This window comes from Malurus melanocephalus, unplaced genomic scaffold (assembly GCF_030028575.1).
Source record: "Malurus melanocephalus ecotype Western Australia unplaced genomic scaffold, MMel_1.1 scaffold_289, whole genome shotgun sequence".
NCBI classification, from domain to species: Eukaryota; Metazoa; Chordata; class Aves; order Passeriformes; family Maluridae; genus Malurus; species Malurus melanocephalus.
In genome coordinates, this window is record NW_026623521.1 from 923,559 (window position 1) to 940,522 (window position 16,964).

At 46.3% G+C, this 16,964-nt stretch overlaps 1 protein-coding gene across 1 annotated transcript in view; it reads left to right on the plus strand.

Moving 5' to 3' along the window:
* SLC12A8 (solute carrier family 12 member 8) overlaps positions 1-16,964 on the plus strand; it is a 47,026-nt gene that overhangs the window by 13,282 nt on the left and 16,780 nt on the right. Inside the window, exons 5-6 of the mRNA XM_057376765.1 lie at positions 9,641-9,754; positions 16,520-16,607. Coding sequence (XP_057232748.1) covers positions 9,641-9,754; positions 16,520-16,607 — 202 coding nt within the window. The remainder of the gene's footprint in view (positions 1-9,640; positions 9,755-16,519; positions 16,608-16,964) is intronic.

Genomic DNA, 16,964 nt, shown 5'->3' on the forward strand with positions numbered 1-16,964 from the left:
GTGCCCTGAATCAGCTTTCCTTATTTAAGGATTTAATTTATTAAGATAATTTCTAGATATTAGAGTCTACCTCCAACCGCTTCACTTCTAGTTTGCATTCCTCTCCTAGGCTAAAGAGAAAACTTTGTGTGGGAAATAGGTCCTTATCTRCTGTTCATCATCTTCTCTCCTGGCTTGTGTTAACAATTTTTGGCTGTAGATATGGGATTTTATCCTGGTTGCACCTTCACTAACCTGGATGGTGGCTCAAGTGGTTCTTTCTGCTTTTCTTTTTCACTTGAAGGGGGAAAGGCATCCATTGAAAAATTGATTTTTGTAGGGAAAATATATTCTATGACTTACACAGAATTCAATTAATAGTTTCAAACAAACAAACAAATCCTTTTAGGTGACAACAGCTTGCTCAACCTTTCCAAAATCAGCCACTGGTTTGATTTGCATTCTTAAGCCAGACTTAAAGCTGCAGCTGTTTGTGTAGTACAGGGGATAGTGAAAACTTCCAAAACCAAAACAAAACTGTCATTTTAGASACAAAATCAAAAAGTCAACAAAAGRAAGTARTTTCCTTTTGAAGAGCCATTGTCATACAGATAATATATCCATCATTTAGTATGGGAAGCTGGGARTATGGGATGCTGCAGTCATGAGAACAGCAGAAGATTAAGTTATATCATCTTTTGAAAGATGGGGATTTGACCATCATGGATTGGGCTCTGTCCCAAACAATTCTGAGATGGAGAGGAGGTCACTCCAACGAGCCCAAAGGATGTGTGTCATCGCTGCTGCTGCTCAGCTGCCACTCGCTTTCCTCCCATTGTTGTGCCTTGACTCAGCCTAAATTCAGAATTCTCCAGCCTAGGGCTTTTCACTGGAGAACTTCTTCAGAGCCTCCCACAGCAGGGCACTCTGGGCACGACTTCCAAGAAATACCATTCTATAATTGATAATGACACCCCATTGACAAAAGCTATTTCCCTAGAAGAAGGATGGAGCTAGGGACTTTTTACTTTTTCTCCTCTTCGCAATGAATAAAATAATTTTCACCAGCTGGTTTGAATACTACTGAACAAGCCAGGCTGCAAATGCCACATCAAAAAATCAAATAGTAWTGGAAGGATTTATATATTACACAAGTCTAGTGCTTAGCATTATATAATTTAAAACATAAGTGGAATTTATAAAGTTGAAACACCTGTGTTAAAATCTCTTACTTTTTTTTTTTTTTCTCCTAACCAGAACTGTACAGTTTCTACCTGCAGAAAATATTCATTTTTTGGGTTTTTTTTTTTTGAAAAAATTATTAAACCCCCCCAACCTGTAGAGAAAGAGTAAGTGCCAAATAGCTCTACTAGCTGCTTCCACAGGCACATTCCTAAGTTTTCCTTTATTTAAGCAGTGCTTTTGTGGTGAGGAGCTGCCCGTGCAGGCTCTGAGTGTGCTCTCRTGTATGTTGGTGGTTTTCCACTTTCCTGAGAAGCTGAGGCAGAGATAAACCAGGCACATGGGGAGTTGGGCAGAAATGAGCATTTCCTCCCACCCAGCCCAGTCCTGCAGGAGTTGTGCTGTGGCTGGGGGAGCTGGAGGATGTTGGCCACCTCCTGATCTGAGAGAGGTGACAGCATCCTGCCCATGAACATTGCTCCACTGGCTAAAGACAAACATCAGGGACAGATTTAAGCAGCTCCCTTYATTTATTCTGCCTTTTGTGCTGTTTTTAGCTGCTGGCCAGCACACAGTGTTGCAGGTCAGTTGGCGTCAGGGAGAGGAGGTGCTCGTGGTCTGATGGCTCTCATGGCTGGGATGCTCAACAGAGAGACTGGGGGTGCATTTACCAGAGAGGGTAAATKTGTGAAGGGATGATAACCCTGAGCAGGTTCTTTTTCAGGTTTCCTCAAACAGATCAGCTTCTGYTCTTGCCATTTTGCTCGCTTGAGGGTACTCAGTGCACAGATCCCATTGCTCCTCTAACACAGTGCATTTAGCACGCACCGGCTAATGCTGAACCTCTTTCCAAGAGCTGCTCTGCAGGATGCGCTGCTGAAACCTTGAGCAGCTTAAGAAGAGGTTGCCTGGAGTGCTTTCCTTCCCTCGACAGTGCTGTCAGTGCCCAGGCTCGCTGATTTGTGCGCTCGGAGTAGCAGTGTTGGTGCACGGGGCTGATTCATCGCCGGCAGRGAGACTCCATCCCTGCGCTGCTCCAGCTCTCAGTGAGCTCCAAACACCCCGGGTTTGTCCCTGCCGGGGACACAGCAGTGCACTGGAGGGGGGTTTTTGGGGAGAGGGTTAATGTGGGATCCCCGTGGCAGCAGGAAGCCGTATTGTGTGTTGACTTTAAACAGGAGGTTTGGGAGATCGGCCCTGGAGCAGAAAACAGGGACTCGGGAGGAACAAACACTCGCTGCTTCAGAAGGGCGGCGATTTCCTTTTGGGTAAACACGTCATTAATCTCAGGGAGCACATTCTTTTCCATCAAAAGATAAGGGATTCCAGTTGCCTTTCTCAGGGCTTGGCCTTTTTAGATTGTTTTAACTGTGGCTTTCGCTCCTTCAATTACAGACTGTACATACTCTCTCTTTTTGGGTTTGCCGGGTTTATAGTGGATTCAGAGAAAGTCTCGGGCAAAGGAAACTCTTTCCCTGCTTTCTTTAAATTTGCTCTGATCCTTCCTCCCCACCACCCTCTTGCCAAATCTTTTTCCCACTAAAACCTGTCTATTTTTTGCTACTTGCAGCTCTGACGAATTTGAAACGTAAATGTGGTGTTTTTCCTGATTCATGAAACAATCTCCCTAGTGCTGATGATAAAATAGGAGCTCGTTTGTTCGCAAGTGGAAAAATAGCAGAGAGCTTCTCTCYTCACCTGGGCTGCCTCTTGCTGCTCAGCTTTGGTTTGGTGTTTTTGAGGGTGTCACTTGCTGTGGGGCRTGGGGYGATKCCTGCTGTGGCAATTTTCAGCTGGYACCGTCCTGACRTTTTGGGTCACAGCAGTGGCAGAGGTRCTGCTTTCACTTCTGCTCCCCGTGGCTTGGGGTCTGTGGTCACTCTGAGCTCTTTTGGCAGTAAATGTATTTAATTGTCATTTAGAGAGGAAATTACAGAGGGGATTGAGTCCCTTTGCATTCTTACCTCCTTTTCTTCCCAATGCTTTCTGCTAAAGGCTGCCAACAGCAACATGGGGTGGGGTGGAGCAGGAGCTGAGGAGCTCCCACATCCTGCATCTCTCATTGCCCCAGCAGCTCAGGCAGATGCTCTGCAGCCTTTTTGCACTGATCTGTCRGTGTGGCCACATGCTGATSTGTTAATTGCRTAATGGCTTCRTTTTTATCACTGCATAATCATTGAYCTGCATGTATTCAACACAGGAATCCCTCTCTATTTTTCCCCTCACCTAGTTTAAGATTCTTAAAGCAGAAATACTGAGCATGTGGGAGCTGCCAGCAGGCAGGATGTGGCCCTGAGGACTGAGATGAACCAAAGCCATGACATCATTTGTGACATATGGAGCGGGAATGATCCTGTGTTTGCTCTTCTCCWTCTGGGCTGGGCTGCACATGCCCCATCTCCAGCTATGGAGCTGTGCTGCTGAGTCCATGGACCTGATGTGCTCCTGGCGTGCAGGGAGCGTGCATTGATCCATGCTGACTCACATGGCACAGGCCTGCACTGGAGCTGCAGAAAAGGGCAGCCGGGGTTTGGTGCACGTGGTCCCCTGGGTGGGTGAGTCCAGCAGCAGCTGACACAGGACAGGGACATCAATCTCGTCAGTCTGTCCCATTTTCCTCAAGCTCTGCTCCCTTGCAGTTCTCCTCTTTTCCTTCTGTTTCTTCACACTCTTCCAGCCAAAACCTGTCCATCCAAAGGTGAAGCAGGAGATGTCCTGGACGATGCTAAAATGTTTTTGTACTCCTGTRCAAGTTCAGTCAAGGTCACRTTTATTCTYTGTTCTTCTCAGCRCAGCTCTGCTCARCACCCTCCRCTTCCATGACTCATCAGTTCCCTCMCTGTTCTCTTAAGGAACTGGGGCTTTCTGGTGAAAATCTGTTCATGCATGCCATAGGTCGAGTGTCAGCCCACAGCAAACTGAGCAGTGGTAGCATGCAAAAACCACCCCACTGTCCAGCGCTACTTCCCTCTCCCTGTTTCCCTCTCCAACCTTTCCACATTTTTATCATACATTTCTGTCTGCACCTGACCTGCACCAAGCTGGCAGCTGTAGGGCAATAACTGGGAGTGGCAATGGTCGTGTTGGACTTGCCTTGGGAATATTATTGAGAGGATCTCGTGAGCTGGAGCTGGGTAGTTGTGAAGGCATGGCTGGGAAGGGCTTGGGAATACGATTGTTAATGTTGGTGTTAGATGAGTCCAAACACAGAAAGCCAAGTGTGCTCATGGAGGGATGTGGCTGCACTGCTTTGATTGGTTTATTTTTCATTCTGTTGGGAAAGGGATTCAAGTGTTGTTTCTAATCTTGGTGCCCTCCTCATGCCTCTTTGATTGTGCCTGGAGATGTGCACCATTTTCAGTGCTGGGTGTGCTGCCTGGCWTTGCAGGGCTGTGGTTGTGGTCAGCTGGACCCTTGCCATTCTCTGGCACATCCAGCACTCCACTGAGGAAATCCAGAGCCTTCCAGGACGTGGCTGTGTTGGTGCAGAGCCTCTTTCAGAGCTGTTGCATCAAATGATCCAGTGCTGTTTGTTGTATGAAGTAAAACTTCTGCATTTGCATAGAGTAGGGGGGAACACAAATATCAAAGTCATTGGGATTTTGACAACATTCATGGCTTTGCACCCTCTCTTCACATCCACAGTGTCTATGTGGATGGTTAATCCTGCATTTCTGCAATTGCACACTGAGGTGCTGAAGAACYTGTTGCTGGTGCTGCTTTGGAATCACAATTTAACTTAATTTAAGCCAGGCTTTCCTTTGACAGGTGAGGATGCTGTTCTCATGTGATAAGCTATGAGTAGTGTGTATGTTTGTGGGAGTTTGGYGATCACCAGACCATGACTGAGCTTATTCTGCAGGCAGGAGAAGATTCATATTGCCAGRGCTTTTGGTAGAAGACTTTCACTCCTTCCCTGCTGTAGAGCATTCTGACCTATGTAGAAATTCATTTGATGGCCATCCAACAGTCATCTGACAGACCACAACTTCTGAGAGTTATCAGCCTGACAGGGCTTGGTTTGTCCACGGGAGAGTCAACAGCTCGGGACTTCCAGGCTTGTACCTTGCCCTGGGCTAGGAGTTTGGAGGAGGAAAATGCAAGAGTGTGTTTGGTGAGGAGTGAAACGTTACCTCAGTGCAGAGGTGTGTGTTCAGATGAGGGTGGCAGCTGTGGGACCAGGCTGGGAGGACCATTCCTGTTTTCTCCACAATGCTGTGCCCAGGTCACCAGCACCAGGACCTYGGTCTGGGTGTGTGCTTGGACTGGCATCCAAGGGGAACAACATCCAAGGGATTTCAGAATTTATGCCAGAAGGGTAAGTGGTGGAAGAAGAAATGGGAAAAAGATAGAGAGCGGAGATAATTATGCCAAGGATATATAATTACTCTTTGGCACTCCACCTCTTACATCACACAGGATCCTGAATATGCTGAGGTCAGACCTGGGAAATGTGCTGCAAGACAAACACTTCCAGCTGTTCTTCTGAAAGCAAATCTCAGCAAGTACCTTCCAGGAAGGAATGTGTGGGCTCACTTATTTTGGAAAAGAAAAAAATCGCACCATATCAAGCCTTCAGCATTCACCTTTGTAATTAAAATCTCTAATCACAAGCARAGTGCAGTATGTGACTGTCTTCAGGGAGCTGTTTCTTAAGGTGGTTTTCCATTTTTGCACTATTTAGCCCCTGCCTCGGTGCCAGGCTTTACTTAACCTTAAGCTTGTGAACAGGCTTATTGAATTTGGCCAAGACTTAACTAATCTGTAATGAGCTCCAGGTTGCCTGGAACTTGGCAGCGCCGCYGTGCTCTGTGCTGTTGCATAATGGCCTGACCCCATTAACCGCGGCTTCGCCTCGCGCCCCTTCTCCAACCTCCTCTCAGCTCCCATTCTGGAGCCCTGGGCTTCAYGGAGGAGCTGCCCTTGTAAGGGGAGTCCTGAGGGCAAAAACCTCCTGCTTTCATGCTCTTCCATGGGGAGAGAGGTGGGAGAAAAAGTACAGGAAAAGCCCAAACGTGGAAGCCCGCCAGGCAGAGAGGGAATGCAGCAGGGGCAACCAGATGAAAACTTGTGCCTCCTCCCAGGCATCTGTGGTGGGTGGAGAGACATGAGAGTTCAGACCATCTTTCTTCTCCTCCACTGGCTACATCAGACTGATTTACAGCCCCCTGTGGTCCCCCTGCACAYGTGAATGGAGGATGCTCATCCTGAAAGCTCTTCCATTTCAAACTTGCTAGGTGATTTTAACTGTCTATKATGTCATTTTAGTAAGAGCGACTTGAAGGACTCGACTGGTGAAAAATCACAGGAATAATTCAGATGCTGCTCTRAGTAAATTTTTTCCCCATTGTTTATTTAGATCAGCTCAACCACTTGAGAAACGCATTATTTGCTTTCTGCTTATTGAGTAGCTAATGATGAAAATAAATTGTTGCTGCTCTTTATTGTGCATTTCCCATAAGGCTGACACGGCACTGAGAAGGAACCGGATTCTTTTCTTCTAGCATGACACAGGGAAGATTGTTTATAGCACTTCAGCTCCAGCCCTCTGCAAGCCAGCTGAGAGCAGGATCATTAAAGGCAGGATTTAGAGGCTGTGGGGTTGCATAAATTGATTGAGAGCAAAATTTTTCAGACAAATATTCTGTAATGAGCAAGGAGGGAGGAATCTGGTTTGGATCTCACATACCCAGCAGTAAGCTGGAGAAAAAGATCTCCATACAGAAAAACAAAAAAAAAAAGTATAAAATGATCTTGCCTCGTTTGAAGATCAGAGTGCCAAATATAGACCCTATCGCATTTCCTTCCCTCCTCCTTCCGAAGCTCGTCCTTTTGAAGTGCAYTTTCAATGGGATGTGGATAATTGACTCTGCCAACGACTGACCGAGGGCTCTGTTGGTTTAACCGATTGGTCTCAGCTGCTGATTCCTGTTTTGTTTTGGATGATTTTCAGCCCAATTGCCCCGTCAGCTACAATTAGTCGCGTTAATATGACAGCTGAGAGGTCACAGATGAYTCGTGCTGGTCGCAGGCAGGAGGTGCTCCCAGTGTGTTGTCCTCAGCCCTCAAATTGATGCTCCTGTGCCCCCAAATTGATGGTGGTTGCAAATCCTAGTGCAATCAAAAGGGGTGTGAGGTTTGCTCTACAGGAGGGCGATTGAGGGAGAAATGAGGTTGCAATGACAACTAACATTTGGATGAACTTCTCTTTAATTAGTCAAGAAGGTTCCTGGTTCTGCATCCAGGGGAAATGTGGAATGGCCTCTCACCTGGCAGAGCTGTGAGGAGAGGAAGCAGAAGTGGGAGAGAGTTGTAGGCACATCCTGTGGTTCTTTCAACAAATCCATGGCCGTCGTTTTCTGTGGTTCCAGTGACAGCTGCCATGGCTTTGGGCTTTTCTCTGCTCCACTGAGAATTTCCACTTGGAGGAATAAAGTCAGGAAGGGAACAACATACAAATGAATGGAGTACAAATGGAGCTCATTTAATTTATTAAGATTAATAGGGGTCAGATGCACACAGGTGCAGGTSAGACATTGGACTCATGGGTCTCATGGTCAGTCTGTGGACATAACATGGCCAAAACAGTGCCACAGAAAATACAGACTGGCTGTACATTGGTATGTACATTGGGCCTTTTGTATGAGGAAGGAAACAGAAGGCACCCAAAGTGCCTCATTTGAATTATATAGCCCCAAAACACCACTGGAAGACCCCAGCTAGAGATGGTTTACTAACAAAACAAGATGCTGTGCCTGGGGAGGTTCTGCAATGGTCTGGTTTTGGTTTGGTGTTATTTGGCTTTTCCCTTAACTTCTGGATGATGGAAATGGGAATGTGTGTGTTCAATTCCCAGGCTGGGGAGGGCTCGAGCAGCCTGGCAGAGAGGTCTCAGGTGACCTCCACAAACTGGGCAAGTGGTGTGAAAAGGACAAGTTGTGATTAGGGAAAACCTGAATGATAGGAATATGTGAGAGTAAACCATCAAGAGAGGCTAGAGCTCTCTTGCCTCAGGAGATTTTTATCAATCAGTGGGGCAAACTTCCGTCAAGTGGCATAGATGTATTTGATGCTGCTGCTTCAAAGCACTGGTTGGAGAAAGTCTGCAGATCTTGAGATGAGATGAGTACTTTGTTAACTTTTTAAATGAAAAATTAACATTTCTATGAGGAGCACATACTTGGTGAAAAATCCCTTGGCCAAGGACCAACATTTTCCTCGAGCAGTTTGGTGGCAGCTTTGCAGGCCACGTGCTGTGCTATCGTGAGCATCAATTCTGCTTGAAGCCACACAGGTCTGGCCTTACAGGAACATACAGCCTGCACAAATCCCCCCTCTGTTTCTACAGAAACTGCACTTTCTGCAGACATCTGTGAGGCCCAGAGGTCATTGTGCTRTGCTGAGCTTATTCCCTGTAAATCTCATCTGGGAGTTGTTCCTAGTGGAGATAGCTAGGGCTTTTAAACAGCCCAGCAGCAGGAGACTTCTTCTATCAGTGTGTTTCCATCCATGTTTGGGCAACACAATGAATGCAGATGTAGTAGGAAACTTTTGATTATCTGTAGGGTTTTTCTGTGAAAACTTCAAAGCTCTGTGGTTAGTTATATTGTGAGACTTTAAATGGATATGTCTTGTGCTCAGAGCTCTGATTTAATGTTCTGGTTTAATCTATTGTCCAAACATCATTAATGTTGTCTTTGAGGCATGGGACAGCTTTGATGGAGTCTTTTTTTTAATTTCTGGCTGTCACCGTGTGCAGCCATAAACAACATCCTGTCTGCTAATGAGAAAATTCAAGTTATTGCAGTCACATGTCTTGTGGAAATAGATTGTAGTGGCAGGAGAAAAAAAGGAACCGACTTTGCTCACCTTCCACCCCTAGCTGGCATGAGCATTTGGATTACTGACAGGGAGGAGAAGTTTCTATGGATTGAGATACTCCATTATAGAGCAGTGTGGCCTTTTTAAAATGAAATGATTCGTTTCATAGTCATATTCATTAATTCCTTAACCTGCCTTTGTGAGTTTTCTATCTGAAACATTTCCTAATTAATGCCTTGCATGTCAGTTGTCAGGCTTAACTCTTCCTAACAAATTCAGGTTTGTGGAAGAATTTGACCCCTCCTTCCAGTGTGCAGTGAGGGAGTAGGATCCTCCATCATACACCCAATAAACCAAGTGCATGATATTGGTATCCTATCATCGCTTTCCCTTTTTCCCCATCTTCTGTAAAACTTGATTGGAAAGTAAAMCTTGGGCATGTATGACCTTAGGAAGWTGGGGCAGGAGTGGCAGCWCTGCTTTCTGCCTTCTCCCCTGCCATRTAAGTTGACATTCACCCTTTCAGAMGTTCATTGCAAGCAGCCCCTGCAGTTGTGTGTGTTTGGAGGGTGGGTGAGAGGGGYTSAGAGCAGCTKGAGRGGTTTCTGCTGCCCTGGTGGYTCCTGAGGTTCCCCTCTCACCCTCCATGTCCCTGCAGAGCACGGCTTCGTGGGCTACTCRGAAGAGCTGATGGTCAACAACACCCTGCCAGACTACAGCCAGGGCGAGTCCTTCTTCACTGTTTTTGGAGTGTTTTTCCCAGCTGCCACAGGTACGGTTAAGTTTTATCCTCACCCTTTTTTCCTCCACAGGAACATCTCAGAGATGAGCAAGGGGAGCTCCTCTGGGCTGCAAGGCAAAGCCAGCAGGACTGTGCTTGGCCACAGCAGAGCAGACCCAAATGGTCAATTCAAATGTTCAACCATCCCTCCAGCATCTCAAATTTTTCCCTCTTGTCTTGTTCACTTGAATGTGCTCTTCTGTCTCTCTGGTCAGCAGCTCATGGTGAGCTCTGTGGGTTGATGTGGTGCTGTAACTCCTTCCCTGCTAAGGACAAGGCCTGGGCACTGATTTTGGCCAATGCTGTCAGKAGGTGTGGAGCTTATTTAAAAGGGCTGATCATGATTTATCATATCAGATAAGCCTTATGACTGGGCTGCCCTGGGAGAGCAGGAAGAGCACAGGAGGGTTTTCCCTCCATCCTTCCCTCCACAGGTGGCAGAGCTGGGCTGATGCCATTGCCCATGATGCTCCCASCACTCTGCATGGTGTCCTGGGTTCATCTTTGAGTGTCAGCAGAACCCATATTTATTAGCTTAATTAGATATCTTGCTATTATTCATTCCCTTAAATTACCAGGAAGATGCATGTCCCCTTCCCAGAGCTGACAATCTCCAGTGGGAATGCAGTAGCTATCAGCTGAAGTTACAATACCTTTTGTTGATGCTGGGTGTTTTAAGCTATAAAAAGTACTGATTATAAGCAGTTTCCATAGTGATGAATCTTTGGATTATAGAATGAATTTTCAGAGGATTAGCTCTAAGCAACTCACTGGAAGTTGCAGAATTGTTGTGGTACAAGGAGAGAAATGAAAGGGTTTTATGAACAGATGGGACTGGAGGAATGGTCTGGTAGCAGAAGTCACTTTGTCAGGTGCACCTGGTGCAGAACTTCAAGTTTTTCTTTGAAATCCTCTCTGCCACCTTACCAGGCTGGCTGTTGCCTCTGTGTAGGCTTCCTCCTGGAAAACTCACCTTCCTGAACTATTGGCAGCGTGGAGAAAGTGGCTTCTGCCCTCMTTTTTATTGTAATTTTTGACTGATCCAGGTGAGCCCCCAAGAAAACAAGATCTTCCTCATGARCTCTGCCACTGGTGCAGGAAAGCAGATCTTTTTCAGTTCCTTGGTTATAAAAGAAAGAACAATTATGACAAAACTGTGCAGAAAATTACMGTGATTAGCCATATTAAATGATTCTTCATCACTGCTAATGCTTGGCTGCTAGGAAGAATGCCAAAGCTATTAGATACAATTTGTTTAAAGCCCTGGCAGCCTGTTGCTCTGTTTAGTTAGCAGTAGCAATACCAGTGGTAATGTCAAACATTCTCTGAAAATACAGTTTGGAGTGATGTACAATCACTTTGGTCGTTAACACAGCTTTTTAATGTGTYCTTTTTAATTGCATGGTTATTTACAGGATTTAAATTATTCCTTCATAGCAGCAGTGCCAGTGGTACCATATAACATCTCTGTAGCTCCTGTCATTGCTGTTTGGAGCACTGTGGAGTTCAGGAGCCCCATAAAAATGCAGGGCTGTGTTTGGTGCTCTGCATGGAAGAGCTTGTGGTYTGATTGATGAATTTCTAGGATGGGAGACGAGATTTCTGTGCTGCAGGGCAGGCAGCATGGTGCAGGATGTGACTGAGTGGCACTRAGGAATGACAGGGACAGGTTAGCACTGCTCCCAGGCTGTCCCCTCCAGCCTCTGGTCCTCCCCACCACCATCCCTGAGTGTACCCACCTCTGGAACCCCCACAGTGACCCAGCTGAAGCACTGGAAGCAAAATCTTTTGCCTTAAGATACAACAGAAATTTGGGGAGAATTTCAGGAAAGCATAGTGCTGTTTAGTTTTGAAGGGTTACACAGAGCCAGTTTGAAACAGTTCTTTGATCCGGAGCAATGTACTGTTTATTTTTAATTGCTAAATGTTATGTTTACTCTTTTTAATTTTTAGCATATGCTAGTTTACAATTTAAGATGCTATTTTGATAGCAAAGCTTTTAAAAAAAAGTTTCGGAAATTGTGAAACAAATTGTTTGGGCCTTTCTGAGATGAAATGTTCCTCTTTGAAGTGAAACTATTTTGATCTCTTCAGGGTAGGCTTTTTCCTCTCTCTCTCTCTGAAATAGCTAGTGAATTGAACCAGGTTAAGTTTGGTCTCTGGGAATACTGAGAGGTGGTTCTAAGTTGCCTATTGTGAAACAGAAATGCCTGAAATTCAGGCTGGGAAAAGCAAAGAGGGGCAGCCACTTCAGCAAGKGGGAGCAGGACCTGTGGGAACACCCTTCCAGGACAGGCAGGAGGAGCAGTTGGGAATATGCTTTGACTAATGAGCACAGGATGGTCATCCCAGCCTTAGGCAGACCAGTGGCAACGTGCTGCCTCCTACCAGCATCCTCCTTGGATTGTTTTGCTCCAGGTCAGGTTGTTTTCTCTGCTCCTCTGTGTTTTATTGGTACGACTCCAGCAATGTGAGTGAAGCTATCCCAGTTTTACGGCAGAGGATGGTCTGTTTGCTCCCTGTACGATGATAGCTGCTGAAACCATTTCAGCTGGATGTTCAGTGCAGATGGCTTTATTCCCCCACTTTTGCCATTTGATCATAGGRAAGCAGCCCAGCGATCCAAAACACACATCCAGAGCTGGCCTAGACRGGACAGCACGGGCATGGAAGGCTCAGATTTGCTGGCTTTGGACAAAAATCTTAAATGTGCGCTGTGGAAGATGTGAATATGCCCCTGTAGAGATGCTGTGCATTAACCAGATGCTCTCCTACACGTTTGTAAACACCTTCTCAATGCACACGTTTTGCTGCTGTGCTGTGATAGGTGAACATTTGGCTGCTCACCCAGCCAGGGCTTTTCAACAGGGAGGAGTCTCGGGAGCYGCCTGCCCACAGTCAGCTCCCAGCCACACAGCCATCAGTGTGTTCTTTAAAATCAAGATAAATGCAATTTCTGTTGTGCAAAAATATGTTTTCCTACTAAATCCCCGAGGTTTTCTGTCTAATGAAAGAAGTGTGCTGTCTTGTGACACAAGAAAGTAAGATAGCGTTAGTGGAAAATATCGTCGCACAGAAAGCAGCTCTGAAATAAACCATATTTGGCACTTGCCAAATGACAGCAAATAGATTCAGAAGTTTTGGGCTAAGTTATCAGATGATGTAAACTGGCACAGCTCCATAGAAATCCATGGCGAGGTGCCAGCTTACATCAGTGGAGAAGCTGGCCCTTTAAAAATAATTATTATAAAAGATTTTCCATTCTCCATCTCCTGGGCGAAAGGATAAAACCCACCTTTTGTATTTTGTCCTGTGTTCACTGAAAAATGCGCTGGGCGTTCTGAGAGCGATGGTATCTGCAGCTGCAGCCCATGGCTGGTGCAGCTGATGGATTGTCCCACACACCGTGTAGGTGGTCCCCTCAACATCCACCGCCTGGATGATGCCCAGCACCAGATTACACTGGGAATAGCAGCCCTGTACACACTGTCTCAGCCATAATTTCCTGGCTGGGTTGACTGTGTTTTCATGCTTCTTTGTCCAGAAGCTTTGTCACTATCTGCTGCTCTCTAAGATAATAGCCAGTGTGGAAAATCCAGSCTGCTATCTCGTCGAAACAGAGAGGTGGATCATTTTCTCCATGGACAATCTGCAGATATGATTGCTCGAGTTCAGAAGGGATTGACCATTTCCCTAGGGACAGGCCTTGTGTCTGAAGGAAGGAACATCCAGATTTCTCTGGGTTGCTGAGTTTTAGAGTGAGGTTTTTCCTCTGTCGAGCAGCCAGAATCTCTGACAGGGCTTTTTGTGGCTTCTTGCAAGTCAGGTCGGTTCTCTGGCAGAGGGTGACYGAAGCTACGGATTGTGGAGATTGTTTAGGATGTGATTTTTTTAAATTAGTCATGCTGTCCTTTCATTGAAAAGTGGGTTGCTTAGCCATCTGCTTGCAGAAGACCCACTCAGAACTGCTCTTTGGCAGCTGTCCTGACTTTTTGGGTGGTGGTRGAGAGGTGGCTTTGGCATTGTCCATACATCTGTATTTCCAGACTGTCCAAACCTTTGCCCTAATCAGGCCAGAGCCATAACTGCAGCCCAGAGGAGATGGCTTTGGCCTGAGTGGCTGAGAATGTCTGAGCTGGTTCCCTCTGTGGTGGCACTGACCTTTGGTTGTGGAACCCGTGAGACTCTGGTGACCTCCTGCAGTGGCCTGGGAGTGACCCCTGGTCAGTGGCGGCCAGGAGGTCAATGGTCAGTGTCAAGATCCTCTTTTTGTGGGCTCTGAGGAGGAGGAGTCACATCCTGGCTGCCCTGGGGTGTGCGTGGGGCTGTGGGAGGGAGCCCAGCCTGTGCACTCATCGCCGTGCCGATGACTCACAGATTCAACTTTTTTATGTTCGGTCCAGAAAATGCCATTTTGGTGTTTCCCCAGTGCTTTGCTGAGGCAGGACTTTGGATGAGGAAGAGGTGACTCAAGCTGGAAGATTTAAAGGTGGTGCCAGATGTTTGAGAAACTTGGCCAAGAAGCACATGAGATTAACAGCTGTCCTCCTGACAATAGTTTGTTCCCTTTGGAAGAAAAATTCGGAGTATTCTGAATTTTCTTCTTTGTCTCTGAATTGCAAAGCAGCATGTCATAAAAAAGTACTTCATAGAGACTTTATTTAGCATATTTGTGACCATTTCCTCRGCCTTCCTCCTTCCTGACTCTTCTCACCTCCAGCTAAGCCTATTGTGTAGCTGTTTGAAAGGAGCAGGGTTTGAAGCTTTATCTAGGGAAAACCAGAGCAGTTGACAGGCTTTTAGCTGTGCTGTTCAGAAGTACATCCACAAAAGAGTCTTCCAGGAGAAAATTAGGAACATGATTTATAATGTTTTCAGTATGGTGTCAAGGATTCAAATCTGGTCTGAATCTGGAAAAAAAAAAAGCTCTTCCAGGAGCTGAGGAATGCCAGGACTCTGTGGGGACCAGGAGCTGCTCTCAGGGCTCTGGCTCCAGGATGGAGATGACAGAAAAGGATGGCTGGTGCGTGGACTGATCAAGGGGAAAAAACAGAGATGATCAAGGAAGAAGCATTAATAATAAATAAATAAAGCCCTGGATGCGTTTGGCAATGTGTGAGTGCCCATTTCCATGCTGTCCTCATGGCAGGGCAGCGAGGAGAGGAGCAATGTGGAGATGGTGCTGTGAAGATGCACAGCAGAGCCTGGGGCAGAGCAGAGCAGAGTTCCTGTTCCATGATTATCAGCACAGGCACTGCTGACAGCCCATCAGTGGCCAGGCAGGGACTGTAGGGAACTGGGAATAGGGAATGGGAATAGGGAATAGGGAATAGGGAATAGGGAATAGGGAATAGGGAATAGGGAATAGGGAAGGCATCCATCTGGTTGATTCGGGTTTGTCCCCTTTACCCTGAGATTGCTCCCATGGCTCTTGTCTATCCTTCATCTTAGGAAAAAACCCTTCCAAGCAGCAATCAGCGTTGGAGCTTTAAAATGCAATGGGCTGTTGCTGATTTAGAGCTGTAGTCACTCAGATCTGCAGCTGCAGAGTGTGACTTTGTCATTCCTGTGTCCTCTGGGCATGAGCAGTGGCTTCTGGGCTTGGCAGCCGTGGTGGACTGGTGTGTGGTCAGTCCCCTGCTGCTGTGAGTGCCATGGCTCTGGTGTCCTCCTTCCCATTGTTCTGTGGTGACCTCAGCCTGGCTCCAGGGACAGTGYCACCATCACTGCTGGCTGGCTCCTGGCCCATGGGTCCTTGTGAAGACATTAGTCTGACATCCACAATGATGGCCAGAAGGCTGGCATCTTAAAGAGCCTCTTCAGTCCTGCTTTCAAATTCTACAAATCGTATCAGGATTCCAAATCACACATTTTTATTTTCTRTTTCTTATTTATTTTTATTTATAGAAGATACCCAAAGTCTTCTAGGAAAACTTTTGGCTGGTATGACTCTTTGAGCTATGGACAAAGCGCCTGAACCAATCTGTACCTTGGCTTTCAGTGGAGACTGTAATCCTCTTCTTCATCCTGTTTCCCTTTCTTGMGCCTTTAGATGGTAATTTTTTAGGCTAAGGACCGTCCATGATTGTATAATAGCCTGTACTCTGGCCTAAAATAACAGCTCAGTGTTTTATTCTTAGTCCTGCCATGTGTTTTCTACGTGACACTGGGACAATCACTTGCCCTCTCGGTGTTTCTGTTTTCCTATCTGCAAGGCAGAGATAATGCCTCCTTCCACTGCAGATCCCTTGGCTGCAAGGTGCCACCTACGTGCCGAGAGCACTGTTRTTCCCCCTGCTAATGTGATCATCATTTAGCAGGGACAGGACAGGCTGTTTTGTGGCAGTGGCTGTCCCMTGTCAATGCAGGGACCTGCTCTGGGGGTTGTGCTGCCCTGATGAACAGAGGCGTTTCTCTTTTCAGCAGCTGGGCAGCATTGTCTTCTGTTAGGTTTGTATGAAGATGAGATGGGTTTTGTTCACATGCTGTTTCTTTTGCTCCCAGCATTGTTCAAACTGGACAAAGGGCAYTTTGATGTGTTAGTGGGGGCTTGCTTCTGTTGAAGACATGAACAGTTTTTTTACCAAGCGATTGGAGGGAGCCAATATTCATCTGTGTGGCAGTGCCATGAAGTGATACAGTTACTGTTCTGGAGCCACCAATGAACTGCTTGATTAAATTATATCACATATTGCAATGTGTATTATATATACCATAACCTTGATTCTGAACTGCACTTGTGTCTGCAAAATACAGGTGTGATGGCTGGGTTCAACATGAGTGGAGATCTYCAGAAGCCTTCTACCAACATCCCTCTGGGGTCTCTGGCTGCTATTGGCACCTCGTAAGTCATTGGGTGGGGAAAATTCAYTCAGGAGACTGCCCTGACTGTGACCAATCAATTTCATATTCCCATCAACCTTTTATTACTCAGCCATCTGGAGAATTAAAGCGTGGCTGTGGTTCGAGTTATCATCCATCAGCACCCTGTGCTCGGGGTGGGTAGAGGAGCTGTTTGTTGGTGCAGATGTACTCGGTCCTTCTGCTGCTGGGTGGGATTTCTGCTGGTGCTGGGCTGCTCGTGCTGCTGCAGCCTGGCTATTCCAGAGCAGGATACAGACTTCTCCAAGGTCTGATTTTCTTGTTCTTTGTGTTGATTTCAAAGGGGTTTTCTTCCTTTTTTTTTTTTTTTTTTTTTTTT